This window comes from Borostomias antarcticus (assembly GCF_949987555.1).
Source record: "Borostomias antarcticus genome assembly, chromosome: 18".
Classification (NCBI taxonomy): domain Eukaryota; kingdom Metazoa; phylum Chordata; class Actinopteri; order Stomiiformes; family Stomiidae; genus Borostomias; species Borostomias antarcticus.
The window spans coordinates 9,348,474-9,369,087 of record NC_140251.1 but is presented as its reverse complement, the minus strand read 5'-3'; the positions used below and the strand labels follow the sequence as shown (position 1 = coordinate 9,369,087).

The 20,614-nt window shown below is 46.2% G+C and overlaps 1 protein-coding gene across 1 annotated transcript in view; it reads right to left on the bottom strand.

Moving 5' to 3' along the window:
* megf11 (multiple EGF-like-domains 11) overlaps positions 1 to 20,614 on the bottom strand; it is a gene marked incomplete at its 3' end in the record, with an annotated part of 75,393 nt that overhangs the window by 24,153 nt on the left and 30,626 nt on the right. The window contains exons 5-12 of the mRNA XM_084453036.1: positions 17,927 to 18,173; positions 17,566 to 17,686; positions 17,147 to 17,283; positions 15,597 to 15,809; positions 10,121 to 10,295; positions 5,895 to 6,015; positions 2,563 to 2,726; positions 2,323 to 2,425 (exon numbers count right to left, since the gene is read on the bottom strand). Coding sequence (XP_084309162.1) covers positions 2,323 to 2,425; positions 2,563 to 2,726; positions 5,895 to 6,015; positions 10,121 to 10,295; positions 15,597 to 15,809; positions 17,147 to 17,283; positions 17,566 to 17,686; positions 17,927 to 18,173 — 1,281 coding nt within the window. The remainder of the gene's footprint in view (positions 1 to 2,322; positions 2,426 to 2,562; positions 2,727 to 5,894; positions 6,016 to 10,120; positions 10,296 to 15,596; positions 15,810 to 17,146; positions 17,284 to 17,565; positions 17,687 to 17,926; positions 18,174 to 20,614) is intronic.

The following is a 20,614-nucleotide window of genomic DNA, read 5'->3' as shown; positions in this document are numbered from 1 at the left end:
AGGAATTATGGGGGAAGAGGGGAGGGAGAGGGAGAAGGACATGAAATAGTGGCCAGAGAGATGGAGGGGAGTGACAGAGAGGTTAGGGGTGGAACAGTGTCTAGTGAAGATAAGATCCAGCTGGTGGCTTTGTGAGTAGGAGAAGAAGAAAGAGAGAAGAGGTTCCAATTTCTCACTCTGGATGTTGAAGTCGCTGAGAAGGATGAGTGAGGACCCATCATCAGGTGTCTATAACAGTGTGTGAGTGTATGACTGTGTGTGTGTGTGCGTGCGTGTGACTGTGTGTGTGTGTGTGTGTGTGTGTGTGTGTGTATGTGTGTGTGTGTGTGTGTGTGTGTGTGTGTGTGTGTGTGTGTCTGTGTGTGTGCGGCGTGTGTGCGTGTGTATCTAGCCTCTCGGGCTACCCGGGCACTCCTGGTGACTCAATTAAGGCTGACAGATGGTCCAGACCTGTGCAGGATTCAGAGAGTAAGCACCCGGTTTTGTGGGCTCCTTCTTGCAGATAATAAAAGCCACGTTGTTTACCCGAATAAACAGCTTGAGCTCAGGTTAGGAGGCTGAGGAGACTGGGCCTCAGACACCCTACAGATATGACCTTTCCTGCTGAATCCCCCCCCCCCCCCCCACCTCTCTAGCCAAGCCTGTCCTCCCCCACGTATTTGGCATTCAGATGTAAAAACCTTATCTCAGACCGTAATGATCCCTGCCATCGCTGTGACATTCACACTTCCCCACCTCCCTTCTGTTCTCCTGCAAGGACACGTTTAAATTGACCGGAGACACACACAGTGCACACACACACATGCACACGCACACACACACACACACACACACACACACACACATAGGGATGGGACTGCAGATCTGAGTCTTGGAGGCTTGTGGTCCTCATACTGAAGACTCTACAGATGCTCAGGCAGAGAGGGCTCTCTGACACAAATAAGGAAATCTGGCCATTTGTCATCGTGTCCAGTGACGACTCATAGTGTGTGTGATTGATGAAGCCAAAGATTTGCTTGGCTCTAAAGAGCTTTGGCAATATTTACACACACGGGCATTCTGATTTAAGGATTTGCGCTCTGCTCATGTCATATTCTCTGATCATATTCAAGTCAAGTCTGATCATATTCAAGTCTTCAGAGGTGTCTACCATGAGAATCACATTAGATAATCCCAACATCTATCATTTACAGCACCCTCTGGCTCAGTGGAAAAACAAATAGTGAAAACTGCTGAGACATTCTGTACGGAGCCACAGAATCAGTGGTTGTGTTGACAAATCTCTATTTCTGAATAATATCTAGTAACGACAACATGATTTCTAACTTAACTGTCCAACAATTATGATATTCCACTTATGGGTTGTAGTCCCAGGTTGCAGTCAGTGAGCATGTGCATAAACATGTGCAGTACAGTCTACAGGATATAGAGTATGTGTTATGGCCTGTAAGTGCAGTATGTTGTAATAAAGTGGATGTGTTATGGACTGGAGGGCAGGGTTAGGGGTCAGGGTTAAGGTTAAGGTTAGGGTCAGGGTTAGGGTTAGGGTTAGGGTTAGGTGGGGGAATCTAAGTCTCAGCCTACTAAAAGCGGGCTGAATGCACGGGCACACAAACCACTAATCTGCTCTATTAGAAATTAAATCAACGGAGAATGGGGTGTCGTCCACCATCAACAATCAAGGGATCTCCGGTTTCAGGAAAAGATACATACTAGGTAGGTAAAGTCGGGAGTAAGGGGTCTAAAAGTGGTTTACCAGCAGGGTATAAAGAAACAGGGGACGGTCTAAGAATAAACTAAAAGGATGAGAATGAAAAAATAGGGGAGGCAGGTCACAAGTGCTGTGGTAAAAGTGCTTGTTCACACACTCAGGCAATAAAATCATGCAAAAAACACACGTGAATACATATATAAAAGAGAAACCTGCACTCACACAAACCATTCACTTCACCATCCATCTAGTATTCATTTTTTATTTAATTTTCATTTAAACCTTGTGGCGAGAGAGCGTTTAGTTTCGAAATCCACGTTCTCTCTCTAAACAATCTCTGCCTTAAAGTCCATCTAACTCCCTGTTCCAGTCCTGTAATCCTCAAATTCTCACAGCCATGCAGTTTAAAATGCTGATACAGCAACTTAGTGTGAGTAGAATGTTTGATATGGTATAAGTGTTGTTTAGGGTTAGGGTCAGGGTCAGGGTTAGGGTTAGGGTTAGGGTTAGGGTTAGGGTTAGGGTTACGGTTACGGTTACGGTTACGGTTACGGTTAGGGTCAGGGTTAGGGTTAGGGTTAGGTTTAGGGTTAGGGGTATGCTGTACTGACCTGTCCAGCCAGCCTGACAGCGACAGTAGCCACTCACTGGTTCACAGCCGTCAGCATGATTGCAGTCGCACTGCTCCCGACAGTCCAGGCCGTAGGTGCCGTCCTGACAACACAACACGGTCCCGGTTACAGTGTTCTGCGTATTCACACACCGTAAGTCTCTCATCTGGTGGGGTGGTTGGTACCGTATGTACAGTACTATATATCCGTACCATAACGCCAGACCAAAGCCGTACTCACGGGGCAGGGCAGGTCGCAGTGCTCCCCCCTCCACCCGGAGGAGCAGATGCAGGCGCCATCCACGGGGTCGCAGGACGCCCCGTTAGCACACAGGCAGGTCTGGTTACAGGCCACTCCCCACGTGCCCCTGGAGCACAGGATGGAGCAGTCCACCCCCTGCCAGCCTGGGACACACACAGTATAGACACTAGGGCTGCAACCTTCCAGGAATATTCACAAACGTCCCATGGAAATCTATAGGAATTAATGGGAATTAACAGGAATAAACTGGAAAACTGAAATTCCCATACATTTCCAGTTCATTCCCGTAAATTCCCATTAATTCCCATATTTCCCAATTAATTCTCATTGGGAATTTTGGGAGGTTTGTGAATATTCCAACCCTAACAGACATACAGATAGAGACACATGTTACAGAATAGGCTACATAGACACATGTTACAGAATAGGCTACATAGACACATGATACAGCATACTGTACATAGACACATGATATACTGTTGTACACATACTGTAGACATACAGTGTGATGCAGCATAGACATACATGTATACAGATCAGTGGCAGCTGGTGACATAAAAAACTGAGGAGTGTTCAGACGGCTCTAGCTCAAAAAGTATTTATGTCAGCTTAGATATTTAGATGGCTAGAATCAAGACAAATAGACGAACAGTTTGATGTATAATATGTCCCATAATACTTTTGGATGTATTATATTATGGAGCTACGAACACACAAAAAGTCTCCAATGGCACAGGGAAGAGAAACATAGACATCAACGCCGAATCAATCGGCCTTCACTGTGGTAAATCTGTAATCTGGAATGTGATTGGACTAACAAAATGTCAATATCTCAATCCTGTTCAGACAGGGCCGAAGGACTGTCCTCCCTTGCAGTAATTTTTCAGCGTTTTGGCCAATCACAAATTAGGATGAAAAAATTCCATTGATAGACCCCTAAGCGACAAGCCCAAGGGAGGAATTCCTCCCTTCAATAGATATCTATGGGTCCTCCAGCTGTATGTTATAGATCACTGTTGGAGCTTTAGAATTTCAATAATGGGTTTTTATCCATAGGGAAAACCTGACGTATGAACAAAACTGAGATAATATTAAATATATATATATATATATATAAATTAATTATAAATAAATAAATGCATCTATTTATATTTTAATCCCTCTCTTCTCTCCAAAAACTGAGGACTGTCCTCCTCTACCTCAATGGACGAGCCTCCTCTGATAAAGATGCAGTACACAACATGTGGGTCACCGTCATCATTCAAGTCAACAGAACACCTCAGCAGAGTAGGCTAGGTAACCGTGGTGATATATAGCTGTGGTGGTTTACGCTGTTGTGTGCAGTCTGGGCGCTGCAGTGTCATCACCACGCGCTCAGGCAGTGACGATGCCTCAGAGACTAGGACCGAGCGCCTGGTTAATTATGAATGGCTTCTGGAGTGATACTCCGGGGCTCTATAGGGGCCTGGTTGATTAGCGCTGCATCAGTTGAAGAATAGGGGTCATCTGGATGCTTTGAGGAAAGCTTTCAAGTCCCAGTTCTGACGTCCTCTGATCTGAGAGAAGTGTGTAATGCAAGGCCCCTATGAGGTGTCGTCAGGAGTCGAAAGCACACTTTTGATATCTGAACGACCCTTTTTATATCACATGATTGTACATGAACTATCGACTGGGGATGAGAAGTCAGGGTGTTGAGTCAACTGCAATCTATCTCAGAGGTCTGGAGGCCAGGCCAGGTCACACAGTAACACAACGGAACAGTGATGCTCAGCAAGTGAACTCCCTCTTAATTCACTCCACTGACATTAAAGCCTCATAAAGAGTTTTAAGCCTGTAATCAAACCAACTGGCTAGCTGATGAATTGTGACCACAAGTCGTGTTACAGACTGGTGACAGCGGTATATCAACTTCAAGTTCAAATTTCATTGAAATTTGTAGCCAAGATTGTGGACTAAAATGGTGTATTTTTCAATTTGCCATGAAGCTGAGTGGTGAGTAGACTCTGAATAATATCTCCAGGATTGGATTCATTCCGTTTATAATAAAAAAAAAAAAAAACATGTTATATTTGTGATGTCATGGAAAAGGACTACACTACCCACAATCCTAAAGTGTAACAGTGACGTCTCTGATTGGTGGAGCTCACTGTTAACAATGTTTACCGTATGTCAAGGTCGGCCATTTTGCACGTGAGAAGTTGCTGCCTGCTACCACGGCTATCACTGAAATTGATGATTCTAACCATGATTTCCCTTTCTGATTATTTTCATTAAATGAATGAGACACGTCCAATATTTGACATTATATGTTTATTGACATCTAACAAGTTGACTAACTAGCTAGCAACAACAAAAATGGTCACAAAATGTCATTATTTTAGGTTGGAAGTCTTTTGAACAGGTACAGGTATAGAGTTCAGCGGAAGCAGGAAAAGCTGTCCCATGGGACCTTAATTCGGAAAAAATATGTAAGTCAATGGTGATAAACAAATAATTTAATGATCCTGTTTGAATTGTGCCATGACCATCACATATGATGTTTGTGAATTTAAAAAATTATTTTGCAAGTCAAGAAAGTCACAGTTTGTCGTAATACAGTAAAGCAGTTATTCCAGAATGAGTTTAAAATGATTAAAGGAGGTGAAAATCATTATGTCTGGCCATGTTGAAAGCTGCAGGAATGCAAATGGGGTGTTAGTCACTTCTGTAAGAGCTGGCATGCAAGATCGGCTTTACAAGGTTTTGGTGAGTGTTAAACGAATGTAATGTCAGCTAGTTAATTTAGCTAATTTGCAAGAAGATAAGTCAAATGTAGGCTATGTTTTAAATTGACAAACTTCATATGTGATGGTCGTGGCACAATTCAGTCAGGATCAATAAATAATTTCACACATAAAATGTGTGTGTTCTCACACCGTTCACTACCATTCATATTTTCCCATTCCCATTCCCATTTTATCCTCCTGCTTCCGCTCAGGCACTCTATCATTCGCAATTCTTTATGGGATGGGTAGTTCCTTCAGTCTTAAAATAATTATGTACACAGTCTTGTACCTTTGCCTTTTTCCCCTTTTCCCCTGTCCCCTCTTTTTTTCCTCAGAATCAAATGTTTTATGGCCACGGTCAGATTCATCAGCTCTCCAGTTGGCTTGGTTCCAGGTTTAAAACTCTTTATATGAGGACTTTCTGAAATCAGTCAGTGGAGTGAATGTAGGACCGAAGCCCGAAAAACAGTGTGCGGTCAGTGTTGCGCTCTATAGTGACAGGCTGCTGTGTGATGTCTATCCCACAGGCGGGCTACTGTACGGTACCTTCTCTGCAGAAGCAGGAGCCGTCGCTGGGGGAGCAGGAGGCGTGGTTGCGGCAGGAACACGTGGAGGAGCAGCTGGGTCCGTAGAGGCCAGGAGGACAGGTGGAGGTGCAGTTCTCTCCCTACCAATGAGACGTAAGCTACAGTCAGTCCATGTCAGTCAGTAATACCAGCATGGCGCAGGTAGGCCTACTGCCAAACAGGTCAGACAGAGACAGAATAAAGAAAAACCATTTCATTTAGTTTCCTTTTTCTTATCAGTACTGAGCAGAGCCTGGGACATGGCAGGCAGCGCACACGGCCCCTTAAGATCCCCTCACCGCTGCATTTAAGTGAAACACCTGGAGAAGGACACTGAGCAATCCACCCCCATCCTCTCCCCCTCGTCACAATTCCTCCTCTTTAAAAACCCTGAGCACAGCGCATACACCTCCAAGACGTCTGCCAATCCCCCCCCGCCCCCACCCCCACCCCCCTCCCCCATAGCTGGTGATCGCAGATTTATGGGTCCCTCCTCCGCGCCACCCTCCACCCACCAACCCTGCCCTGAGTGACAGCTGACACAATGATTTAGAGTCCCAATTAGTGGGCCAGAGGGTCCTGAGCGGTTTCCCCGCTCCCGAGCGCTGGGGATCTGCCTGCTGCTCTGCTCTCATTATCACCGTGAACCCACTTCACACGGGAGGGAGAAGAAGACGTTCCGCTGGACGCCAGGGGGGGCGGAACGCACATCTCAAAGTCTGTCACTGCCCCCCTCTGTACCACATAAAAGCTTCTGTCTGCGAATGAAATTTTTAATTTTTAATTTTAATTTCAATCGGTTCCAGTAGCTTTGTTCTTCTCCTCCAAATAATGGTGTAGGGAGGATAGCTAACAGCGGAGGCGCCGGTCACTTCTCTGAGCCATGGGTGGAGACTAGGCAGGCTTCGGTCAGTTGCGCTCTCTCTCCAGAGCAAGAGGCAATTTACTGAATGGGCAGCTCATGGATAAAGTGTCGCTGAGCCTCAAATGACCACATGGATTTTGTTTCATCCATGGGTGCATCAGATTCCGCTTGGGTGACCCCGACATGGCTTAGAGACCACCGGTTGGACCACTCCCAGGAAGGGTTAAGCAGCTCTCTCATTAGTCGACTGATTTATATTCCCTCTGAGCTGAGAGGGAATAGGAGTTGGGATCTGGGGAGACATTATTAATACAAGGGCTGTCCATTTGAGTGCAGGGACTAGATAACCACACAATGTATGGAAGCAGGTCTGGGCCAGGGAAAGAGAAGACAGCTGACAGACCGGCCCTTCTTATCTGAGGCTATGCATTCACACCCATTAGTGCTTAAACATAATTGGTCAGGACTTTGGAGAACTTTCCGCTCACTGACGCAACGTTGATTAGTCTGGTACCCATTGAGACGGGATGCAAATGGCGCCAGTAATTATCAATCAGTCTCACTTACCAACAGTTCATCCAATTGCAGGCCAGTTGACTGCCTGTTTAAAATTCATGCAGCAAAACAGAAAATGAACCTTTTGTCACTACTCCTATCTCACACACACAAGTTTGTTCGAAAACACTAACAACTTTACACCCTGTGCAGATACCGAACCTATGTGCAGTACCGTAGACTGCACACAGACTAAACAAGTAACATGTAATCATTTTGTCCCGGTCAAAAAAAGAGCATGTCCAATTACTAGGGCTAAATCAAGCGTGCAGTGCTCAGCCTGTTCCGACCATCCTGGCCGGTCTGCCTCCTGACGGGCCTCCAGTGTGAGAAGCAGCAGGGAAGCTTTGTGTGTTATCACTGTCCTCTGGGGACTGAACGCAAACAACATCCGGGATTGTTTTCTTCTCGTTTTCTTTTTTCGAAAGCCCCAGCGTGTGAAAAACAATCATCAGTCATAGCATGCAACCATTGGGCACATAAGCATCTCCAATTATTTATCTCCCAATCCATTACTAGCCTTTTTTTTCCACCATCGATTTAGGAGTGTTCACAGAGGTTGATATCTATATTACTGTGAAGACTTGAGCTTTGGTTTATCTGATATTACTGTGAAGACTTGAGCTTTGGTTTATCTGATATTACTGTGAAGACTTGAGCTTTGAATTGAATTGAATTGAAATGAAACCTTTATTGCCCCAGAGGGGAATTTGTTTAGCACACATCAAGCATACAGAAAACATTAAAATGTACGACCATCACCAACACCACAATGTCACCAGCTTTGGTTCATCTTATATTACTGTGAAGACTTGAGCTTTGGTTCATCTGATATTACTGTGAAGACTTGAGCTGTGGTTCATCTGATATTACTGTGAAGACTTGAGCTTTGATTCATCTGATATTACTGTGAAGACTTGAGCTTTGGTTTATCTGATATTACTGTGAGGACCCACGCTTTGGTTTATCTGATACTATCTGATATTACTGTGAAAACTCGAGCTTTGGTTTATCTATTACTGTAAAGACTTGAGCTTTGGTTTATCTGATATTTCTGTGTGGAGTCGAACTTTGGTTTATTTGATATTATCTGATATTTCTGTGATGACTTGAGTTTTGGTTTATCTGATATTTCTGTGAAGACTTTAGCTTTGGTTTACCTGATATTATGTGATATTACTGTGTGACTCAAGCTTTGGTTTATTTGATATTGTCTGATATGACTGTTAAGACTCAAACTTTGGTTTATCTGATACAGTATTATTACAGTATTAGTGATATTACTGTCTGGATTCGAGCTTGTGGACTCAAGCTTTGGTTTCTGTGATATTATCTGATATTTCTGTGTGGACGTGAGCTTTGGTTTATTTGATATTGTTTGATATTACTGTGTGGACTCGAGCTTTGATTTATCAGATATTACTGTGTGAACTCAAGCTTTGGTTTATGTTATATCACTGTGTGAACTCAAGCTTTGGTTTATGTGATATTACTGTGTGAACTCAAGCTTTGGTTTATGTGATATTAATGTGTGAACTCAAGCTTTGGTTTCTGTTATATTACTGTGTGAGCTCGAGCTTTGATTTCTAGCCCTCAGCCAGCGATGCGAGCTCTGTCTGCTCGGCTCTACTCTGCTCCCAGCCGACGGTTTCCTGGCTGTATGCAGCTCCTGCCCTCTAGGCCCCTTTAATGGATCTGGCATCAGTTCCCATCATCCACCGCTCAGAACAGGTGGAGCAAATTAAGACACAGTCTGGGCCCCCGCTAGGTAGGCCAGATCACCACAGTGGCCTGCTGTGTATGATGCAGGCAATTTCAACTCAAATGTAGCGTTAGCGGAAAGTAAACCTTCTCACTGCCTGTAACTTTTGACTGCGAGTGAAGAATAACAATATGAACAAAGGGTACAGCATAAACTTTCCAGAGTAATGAGCCATAGCGTGTCTTATAAATTAGGTAAAGGCTAGTTCTCATAAACGCAGAGGCCGTTTATTGTTATAGACACTATAAATTAGGCTGTACCAGACAAGGGTATAGATGGGAGAGCGTTCAGGAACAGGTTCACCACACCTCTAGTCTTCTATCACAGAGATCTACAGATCAGCCTGTCTCAGCCAGGCCTAAGGGCATTGCTGATCTATCAGGCTCATTTGTAAAAAATGCTTCCTGAACAGCACGCTTCATTATTAATGCCACTGAGAGACTCCTCCTCGCAAGAGTGAGAATCTCTTTTTGCATCTGGCAAGGTCTTTCTTTAAAGTGTAACCCTGCATAGAGTCATAGAGAACATCCATTATGAGAAGGGAGGAGGCATGCTCAGTCAGAGAGACACCTTGTTCCTGCCCCCATGGGGGAGCCTGCTGCTTCTAAAGACGGCCCGGACCACTTGATCTTTTTCTGAAAAATAATCTCCCCAGGGCCGTGAGAAGGTCAGATGCTTCAAAATATGTAACAAAAAAACCTTTTAAAAATGCTAAAAATAACAAACACTGACATACGCTTTTGCTGTGTATCCCGTTTCAATTCGTAAGTTAAGATTTGTCATACTGACATCATAGTCTCCTTAGATTGGCAACTCTATAATACAGTATATCTCCCAAATACAAATACTGAAATATATCTGGTAGTATACTGTATCTGTCCCATACTTCTGTGATATAAACCTCATCTGTCAGGTACACACAACAGAAACACCCAGACTAATTAAGTAATGTAACGAATGTACATGTACTTGGTGGTTAATAGGATCGAGGCCTGATCAATGGCCATGTGATATGGAAGCTCACCGTGAAACCAGGGGCACACACGCAAGTGCCGCTCACCCCGTCACAGTCTGCCCCGTTGACACAGCTGCAGGGCAGCGCGCAGCCCTCGCCATGGTAACCGGGGGGACAGGTCTCATTGCAGTACAATCCAGTCCATCCAGCAGCACAGGTGCATTCACCAGACAGAGGGTGGCAGCTGGATCAGAGAGAGAGAGAGAGAGAGAGATAGAGAGAGAGAGGCAGACAGACAAGAGAGAGGGAGACAGAGGAGAGAGATAGAGAGAGAAACAGAGACAGGACAGAGAGAAACGAGGCAGACAGACAGACAGAGATACAGAGGAGAGAGACAGAGAGAGAAGAGAGACAAACAGAGAGAGAGAGAAACAGAGAGAAAGGAGAGAGAGGAGAGAGAAACAGAGAAAGGGGAGAGAGAAACAGAGAGAAACAGAGAGAAAGGAGATAGATAGAGTAGAGAGAGAGAAAGGAGAGAGAAACAGAGAGAGAGAAACAGAGAAAAGAGAGAGAGGAGAGACAAACAGAGAGAGAGGAGAGAGTGCCTGGGTGCATTATCCACAGTGACACTTCACTGCAGAGGAGAGTGAAACAGTGAACTGCGAATCATCCATCTCCGCATCTACGTGTGTTTTCAGATGAACGAGGTGTCTCTTTTCTCCTTCATCTCATAATGAGGTGCACTGTTCCCGAGCAAAGCCAGGATCAGAACATTAACATTGCATTAGCTGTGAATGTTGTTGAGAAATAATGAATGAAGCAAAGGTCGCAATTAAAAGCTAAGTGTATGACACACCGATAAGAGGTGTCCAGACTTCTAAATGTGCGCTAGCAAGAAGTCTGGATGAATTCCAATCGATTTGGAAACTCTCTCTTTTTTTCATGTGGAGCAACTACAAAGATTTGCCTAAGGGCATTACGGTGCATCTTGTACATATTGTAACCTTAGTTCTATGAGTGGAGTGGAGTCCCACAGGGCAGGCTCCTATTGGCTTGAGAAACCCTAGACAGCTACAGTACATTGACTGAAGAAAAAAAAACATACACACACCTGTGCCCAACCAGGTCCAGTGCACCACTGTATAAGCAGGCTTCGTCTGCACATTTGCTCCTAGCCGAAACTTTCAGCGAGCAGACTGTGGGTTCTGTGCCCCGTGGCACCCAGCTCCAAATCCTGAGTGCTGAACGCGCTCCAGACCACTTTCGGAATGAAAGATGGATCTGTAGCAGTCTAAGGGTTAGAACTATGGAAACATGACTATGACTAGGTATAATTTATGATTATACTGTGGTTATCCCAAATATGAAGGAATATGATTTTAATACATTAAATCAACTCGTATGGGGCATCACCCTGTTCTGTACAGGTAAACAGATAACCTTCATCAATAGTCTAATTTATCGATCTCAGTCTGAAGGAGGTCTTGACTCTGGAATATGTAGAGAGTGGGTCGTATGCCCACCTCCCTTGTTCTCTGTAAAGCGCATTGTGTTGCCTCTGGGTATGAAATGCGCTATACAAATAAAGCTTTGATTGATTGATTGACTCAATCAAGTGATGTAAAGATCATGTAATGACACTAGGAAGTGATCAAAGCTATACTAATCAATTATCAAAATAATATGAAAACACAATTCAATAATAGATGGAAAAACAAATGGCAATATGAAAACAGCAGAAAGGAAAAGCATGATGTCATACATTATCACAGCCTTTACTCGATTCTTCACTCGAAGAAGTGAAGAAGCACGTGGCTGATGGTCGCTCGGTTTCGATGCAGGGTATAGCGCGCCTGCGCTCCCGTTGAAACAGTGATGGTAGACTGTTGGTGAACGTTGATGTTCGGGAGGTTCAGAGTTAGATTTCAGCGCTGCTCATTGCACAGCAGCTGAAATGGTTCAGAGTTCAATAGTTGCAAATGTCTCGTTCAAAACCTCTGCTCTCGCCAGAGGTGGATCATTTGAAGAGTTTGTGGAAATTCCTAAGACCCTGGTGTCGACTAAACAGAGACCTTAGCTAGCAGGTAGCGGTTCAGCAATTCCACAGAAACAGATTGATTTTCATCAATCAGGTACAAGCTTGGATCCTTGGTTACAGAGAGAAATTTGAGAGAGACTTTGAGAGAAACATTAAGAGAGAGAAAATCTGACCTGTCCCCACTTAAAAAGGGTCAGAGAATGAGGTGTGTCCTGTTTGCATAGCCAGCACCAATTGGTCACCCACTGAGGAGGCTGTGGGCTGCTTTGACCCCCACTCACTTGGAATCATAAAAGCGGAGCAAGTTTCTCTTAAGAGTTTGGAATCATCAAATATCCCTATTACATTTTCAATGATATTACATTTCCTCAATATGCATAATCAACTGATTCATGATTTTAGCTTTCGATTGATACCAAACATTGTTAGGTTGACTTAGCAGCATAGAACCAGTTATTTACAACACACAGTAACACTTGGTTACAAATACAACATATCAATGACCATACTTTATTCCTAGGGCTTGTTCTCAAGGTGGTTGCATCACATATTTTGGAGAAAGTAATTGAACTTTATTAAAGAAACAAGACAAAGAATGTTCATATGCCTTTGTTTCCCTGTGTGAGTCTCTGTTGGGCCCATGTGGCCTCAGGAATGTTAGTGCCATGGAATTATTACCTCAGGGGGGGTGAAGAGAGGAGGACCATGGCAAGGAGAGAAAGATTTAATGGTTTGCAAAAGCCCATTTCAAAGAACCAGTCTTTGCTAAAAGGGTTTTGTCAGGTTTACTGTGAGTTTGACAGGGTAAACCGACCATGTCTCTCACTACGTGACCTTCCATTGATTAGTCACTTGGTAGGGGAGAGCAGGCTGTCTCTGGCTTCCCAGATCTTTATCAGGCATCACCAACATTCCAGTCAGTGAGATAGTCTCACAGTATGGTCTTTACAATATTTGTCATGTCCGTAATCTATTACAGATCCGTGCACAAAACACCCGTGATGAGAAAAACTGTCAGCGCTCTCAGATCACTGATCTGTTTGCCCTAAGTCAAAGCAAGGAGCAATGCGGTCTTGATAGTAAACCACTTGAGGGAAACCTGCTCCATTGGTTCAAACAGCGCTCCACAGAGTGCATTGAAAACCAAAAGCAAATCCTAAGGCGGCATTGGAGCTTTACGCAAAGGGCGAAGACAGCGCACACCGGCCAAAAAACGCTTCACCAGGGAATGCCCAAAGACTGTAGTCTTGGCAAACCCCTCATGCATGCAGAAATAGCAAACGCATATACTGTACCTTCATAGTGGACTCCGCTATCTACCAAGTGTTGAAGAAATGCCTGAATCGTCTCGACTGAACAAGACTCAGGAATCTCTCACCACACCAGCGTGTAAAAGTGGCCCACTTGTCAGAGTAAACCGTAGCAGTGGAAGCCGCCTGATCACTCTGAATAGTATTGATCACCGCTGGAGAGAGTCCTCTACCAGACAATCTCCACCATTCAATAGCCAGGCCACCAGCGGCCGCCCCAGTATCGGAGGCACGCAAATCAAGCCCTCCGCCTGGGACAGTGCATTCGGCCTTTGAGGGATGGAACACGGATCCACAGTCATCATGGTATCCCCTCCACATACCAATGCACCCAGTGCCGATCCGGCGCTATCAGAATCACTGATAGGCCCTCCGACCACACTGTGGCTAACAGCGTTAGGATTAGACCCACTGGTGGGAAAACATACAGCAGTGCCTTCGGCCAGGGGGCATGCGCGAATGCGTTCGCTCCCAGCAGAGGCTGGTCCCGCTGACTCAGGGAGAACCAGAGGGGACACTTTGCGTTCTCTCTCAAAGCGAATAGATCCACCTCCTCCATTCCGAACTGAGCCCAGAGTTGAGTCACAATCAGAGGATGTAGGCTCCACTCGTCCGGTTCAACCAAAATGTTATTGTCACCCCTATAAACATTCCCACTGCCACTCACAAAAGAGTGTGGTGGGCAAGGCAAAGGACAGTCAAGCAGGTCGGGACTGGGCCGGGCTGGACACTGAACTGACTAGGTAGGGAGAGGTGGTGGTGGGAGCGCCAGGTGACGGGCCGTGAGACACCACAGCAAGTTGTTTGGGCTTGTTCCGCTGCCGACGGCTGCTCACAGTAGAAACAGCAGTGGCCGAGGCACGAGAAGTGGCGAGGTGACGAGCGAGGAGGAGCCGGTCTTATTCCTAGCCAAACCAAACAATCCAGATGTGCTTACCAGTGAGTTGAGAAGGACACCCTTGTTCTCCTCACGCAGACAGAAGTGGCCATCACTCCACCTAGGCAGGAGGCAGAGATTCTTCCAAGCTGGGCTACAGCCCCCGCAGCTTCAGACATCTCCTCTCTCCACTCCGCTTCCAGGTAAGAGGAGCCCGACTCTTTGGACAGCTGGCCGATGTAGATGGCTAGCATGGCAATGGACAAGGTGGCAGCGGCAGCTTGCGCTGCCAGCACGTAACTCCTCTCCGCCAAGGACAGGGTGGTCTTGTCCTTGGGGCATGGATGGTTTTCTGGCCGAACCCCAGGCGGAGGAGCGCCGATATCAGGTTCCAGTGGCGGAGAGCCAGTCGTCATCACTTCACTCGCCGGCCACTCATGTAGCTCTCACGAAGGGACTTCGTGCAGCAGGCTGGCCCCATCCCACCTCTACAAATGTCTCCAGGTTAGGCATCGGCAGGAGGAAATGAGGTGCAGGCTTTGAGGATGCCCCGTAGCAGACGGAGCTCCAGAGAGGCAGGCCCGTCACAGGCACAGCCTCCGGGAGGGGAACATCAAGATGATGCGCAGCTCTCTCCAGCAGCTACAGGAGGTCGCGGTCAAAGGACCCACTGGAAGATGAACCATTCTTCGTCGGCCTCAGAGCCATCTTCTTCTTTGTCAGATGGCAGGAGGGATGCACCGGCGCCGGCTGCTGAGGAGGTATGCCAACATCATCACCTCCGTCTGACCCGCCCTCTGCGGGTACAGGATCGTAATTTCCCGGCGGTGGCGGCAGACAGTCGAAGAAGTGCGCTCAATGAAGCTTCTCCAGAGGCTCAAGCGCAGGCCTGGCAGTCAGGAGACGGAACCAAACCCTCCTTGGCGTGCTGCGGCCCCATGCAGTGGAAGCAGAGTGGATGTTCCACGTCGCTGTTGAGGGCGGCGCAACCGCAGAATCTCTTAGGTAGACTAGGCAGCGCTGGCCGAGGAGCCCCGAGGGACACCGCAGGCTCTACGGTGAGTTGCTGAGCAGTCATCTGCATCTCACATCTCAGTCTTCTTGCGAGCTGAAAGTTTCTAGGAGGAGATGTGCAGTCGAAGCCCACTTATACAGTGATACATCGGCCCTAGTTGGACACAGGTGCGTGTATGTTTTTTTTTTCTTCAGTCAATGTAGCTGGCTAGGGTTTCTCAAGCCAATAGGAGCTTGTCCTGTGAGGCTGAGCTTCACGAAATAGAACTTGCATGTGGGTTTGTACAGCATTATAGCTCATCTTACCTGAGCGTGTTGACAGCATTGCAGGGGCAGTACTTGTCACAGATGAGGCCGTAGAGGCCTGGAGGACAGAATCTCTCTTGGCAGTGAGGCCCTTTGAACCCCGTGTCACACAGACAGGCCCCGTTGATATGGTAACACTTGCCTCCATTCTGACAGTCGCACCGTAGGCCGCACATAGGACCATAGGTGCCCACCGGACACTCCTCTTGGCACCTACAGAATAAAGACATTGCATTATCCAAGCCGTACAACCTACCTCTCACAGACTCAGTATCCTACCAGAAGTAGGTAGAAACAGAATCTAAAGGTGGGTCAGTGTTGTGGACCCCGCCGCCCGCTGCTGTTAATGGTTACCCAGGGTTAGTGGAGGTGAAGCAGCCATCATTATCTACCTGTGATGTCATTACAGCTGGGAAGATTCTCAGTACAGACAGAGCACTGAGGAGACCTTCAAAGGGACTTTTCCAGGGACTTAAAAATACCATCCTGGCACAGCATCAGTCCTGAGTGTCCAACAAAGCCATTAGGAAGCAGATACATTGCTCAATTAAATTACAAAATGAACTAGTTATGTTTCACGTTTAAATTACATTGGATTTAGTCTTATCAGGAGACACTAGGATTATTATACTTGGCAGAGGTCGGTGGGGGCTAACACAATCTTAGATTATTCCTGGCAGGTTAATTCAACTGTCTCTGACAAAATGAATGAGAGCAATTTTATGAAATATTAAAGCCAAAGAAAGTCTCAATCAGGAAATGTTTTAATCACCTTAGCTGAACTAATAAACCCTGACTGCTCTGGGCTTCCCAGTCTTAGCCCGGGAACTAAAGACATCTGTGGATTTCAATGGACTCCTAATGAAAGACAATTACTGGGTAGAAACCAAACAGCAAGGAACCCACAGCCAGATCAATGACAGGACAGAGGACCAGATGAACAGAGGCTCAAAACACAGGCACAAGAGGTAGCAGGCTATATTACTAAAAATATAAACACCTACAGTACATTAAACCTTGCCTTTCACTCTCAAGCAAACAAATTGACTATCATAAAGGTGCAGTATACAGCATGGCTCAGAAGCACTTTTTAACCTTTATTCTACTTATTGTTAATAATTCTTTTTGCAATTCACAGCAATCAAAATTGACAGCAATCAATAAATAAAGCATTCCGACACTAAAATGAAATAAATCTGGAATCTGTGGAAGTCGCAGGACGTCCAATCATTTTGAGTTGCCAATTTTAAATGATTGGATAGCTAACCTGCCTGTCAACCTACAAACCTGCCATTTGTTTTCCCCCAGATTGGAGGAGTGGCTTTGGTGAGAGGCCTGAAATAAGGTTCAGATTTTGTAAGTTGCATTTTTCAAAATCTTTCAAAAACTGTCTAACAGGAAATCACAAACCACATACTGCACCTTTAAGTAACACTATTCTGTATATCTACTGCTTTCTTTCTCTATAAAACAAAGGGTCATGCCACCCAAACCTTTATTTCAAACAAACCAGCATGGTCTGTCTTGTGGTAAGGTAGTAATGTACGTACCTGCGTCCACTGTAGCCTGCTGAGCACTGGCACTGCCCAGAGATGTGGTCACACATCCCCCCGCTGCGACATGAACAGTCCTTGCTGCAGTTGACGCCGTACCTTCCAGCGTGACATGGCTGGGCGCAAACAGAGCCCTGTGGAGCCAACAGATGGTGAGAATCAATGGAGTATTGGATTAAACACAAAAGCACATTTCCACTAATCAAGAGGATAACATTGCTTGGCTTATTTCACAACAGACTTCAATGCAGGACTCCCTAAGGCTGGACCAACTTGTCTCTCTGGAGAGGTTCAAGGCGTTGGTAGAAAGTGTGCTCCATGTCAACTGCACGTTTCTCACAGTCTTGTTTTTATTCTCGGATCATGTGACCTCTTTCTGTGATTTCATGTTGTTCTGTTGTATCAGAACATCCTACCGTCCATCCAGAAGGACAGGAGCACTCTCCAGTGACATGGTGGCAGGTTCCTCCGTTCTGACAGGGACAGCGCTCTTCACACTGGGACCCGTGACTGCCGGAGGGACAGCGCTCTCCACAGCTGCCGTGACACAGAGCCAGAGAGCACAACACCGCAGAGACACTCAGAATAGCGTCGTGAACACCGTGTCATATCAACACACCACAAGACTATCACAGTGGCCGAGAGCAGGAGGGAATCACATACAGTAACACAATCCCAACCGAACACAATCCAACCGACGAAAACAACGATTCCCTTTTTGACAGTGTCGAGAGGTCGAATGCGAGTCTTTGTCTGACGCGGCCGAACGATACTCACAAGGCCCCGGAGTATCCCGGTGCACAGATACACTCCCCCGTCTCGTGGTTACAGGTGGCACCATTGAGGCACTGGCAGGGGAGCTGGCACGCCTTGCCGTAGTAGCCGCGCTCGCAGGGCTCCTCGCACCGCCAGCCCTGGTAGCCATTGTTGCAGACACACGCCCCCGTGATGGGGTTACACTTGGCACCGTTCTGACACTGGCAGCGGCTACTGCAGTGGGGCCCCCAGTAGTCACTCTCACAGCCTGCAGACACACACAAACACACACACACACACACATAAGCAGAATGAGTGCAGAGTGAATCAGAGAGATGCACACACCAGCCATATGGGCGGATCTTTCATGGAGTTATCTGAAGTATTGTTGGTTCTTTGATGGAGTTATCTGAAGTATTGTGGGTTATTTGATGGAGTTATCTGAAGTATTGTGGGTTCTTTGATGGAGTTATCTGAAGTATTGTCCATCAGGACCAACACCTCTCGCCACAAAAACAGCTTCTTTCCCACTCCCAGCAGCCTCATCAGGGACTGTGTCCCCCTCTGACCCCCCCCGGCTGCACACACTACGGCACACACACTGTAAAACATCACAGATACACACACTCAGATACACACACTGTACAGTATATACACTCACTCCATTCTGTGTATATTGTATTTTGCATTTGTTCTTTATTCGATGTACTGTATTGTATTTTGTATTTGCACTGTCCTGTCCTGCACCCTGTCTCCATCAGTGTATGCACCATCAACCAAAACAAATTTCTAGTATGTAAAAACTACAATGTCAATAAACTGCTCTGATTGTAATTGTGATTCTGATTGACCTCACAACTGTTGAATGTTGAATGAACAATATGGAAGACGGAAGGGAAGATCATCTCCCTCCATATTCAAATAAAATAATCTATGGAAGCCAGATCCACAATGATAAATCTGCAACGGCAAATTTGAATTGCCAGCTTGTATCCTGGCATCGGCATGGAGGAAGATTTGTAAAGTAATAACACTTAATTGCCTTACACATGTCGAGGTGTAGAGCTGATTCAATGCTTTCAATCAATATTGGAGCCCCTCCGGAGAGGTGGGTATAAAGAAGGTCATCTTCACTCTGAGAGAGCTATCTATGGGGCATTCCAGAAGGAATCTATTAAACAAATTTCATTAAAAAGATGTGCAAAGTGAGACGAAGTGGCTAATCTCAGGGATAGATGAAGGGCAGAGATATAGAGCTGTTGGCGGGGGCCATGACAGATGGCGTGACAGCGAGCTGTCTGCAGTATATTCTAAACAGGAATGGTTCCAGTGACTGATATGGCCTTCTGTCTGTCCCTGTGTACTTTTTTTTATTTATTTTTTTTTTATTTTTTTTCAAAAGCAGAAACACAGCCTTGTATAAAAGCCCAGCATGTGATCTTAGTTGGTACAGCTGCCAGGACCGTGGATATTATTAAGTATGGATTGCGAGATCATAGTAAACTGGCTCATAATGTCAAGGGACCATGCTCTTTCCCAGAATGCAGCTGTGCTGCCAGAGCTGTGATCAAACTCGGCAAGGCCCCTTAATGAAACCTGCCTGGTGGTGGTCACTGAGGCTTGTTAGTGCCAGATCCCCGGAAGACAGATGATCAGAAATTCTCCTGGTGAAGGCAGCTCTGCCCTGGCGGGGGGCCTAGAACACTCCAACCGTCTGGGCGCAGTCTCTCAGGCTGGGCAGGCTGCAGGCCACTTTACTGACCTCATAGGGGGTCACTATCGATTTGATCTAATCTGTTCCGGTGTGGACTAGCTCCCAGAAGGCCAAGCCACTGCCACGTAAACGACCCCGGCACATTAAATGGGAAGTGTGTGTGGGCGGTCAGGTTAATGGATGAGCATTTTAGCTGTGGCTCGGTCAGCAGTCATCTGGGGTCCCTAAGCTCACCCCCACACTGACAAACATCACACCTCCACAGGCTACGCCTACCCACAAACCTTTTCAGCTCTGCCGGAAACTCACAGCTCGTTCCTCGTTGAGACAGGCTACAATACCTTTGTTTCCTCAGAGTTTAACTTGCAGACGGTTCTAGTTCTTATGAGCTCAACAAATGTTTCCACACCTTTTTGCAGCTGGATACCTCAACACATTCAGAGCAAAGTCTGTTCTCTCCTCGTCTCTTCCCTAAGGAACAGAGCTACTCAACTCAGAGTTCATGATGCACTCTACAGGCCTGTTGGAGAGAAAAGAAGGAAAAACTAAAACTTTAACAAAAGTTCTCAAACTCACCACAGTGGCCTCTCACTCCCAGGCCCTGACAGCATTTAGATTTCAGGAGTCAGTCAGAGTTCATGATGCACTACGGGCAAGAAGGAAAAACTAAAACTTTAACAAACATTTATTTTGGGTTCAGCACCATGTCGCGTGTGTGAGGGCATGACAAGTACTGTACCTCCGGTGAGCTGCGGAGCATGGGCAGTGAATCCCCACCGCCACACACACACACACACACACACACACACCCACACACACACACACACACACACACACACACACACACACACACACACACACACAAACCCGGACCTAGAGTTCCGGCCATTCCACCCCTATTAACTGGCCTGACCAGAGTCAGGGAGCCTAGTCAGAGGGCATGTAGTTTTCTCAAGGGTTTAGGGGGCAGGATTAGCTGTGTCCTCCTGGAAGAG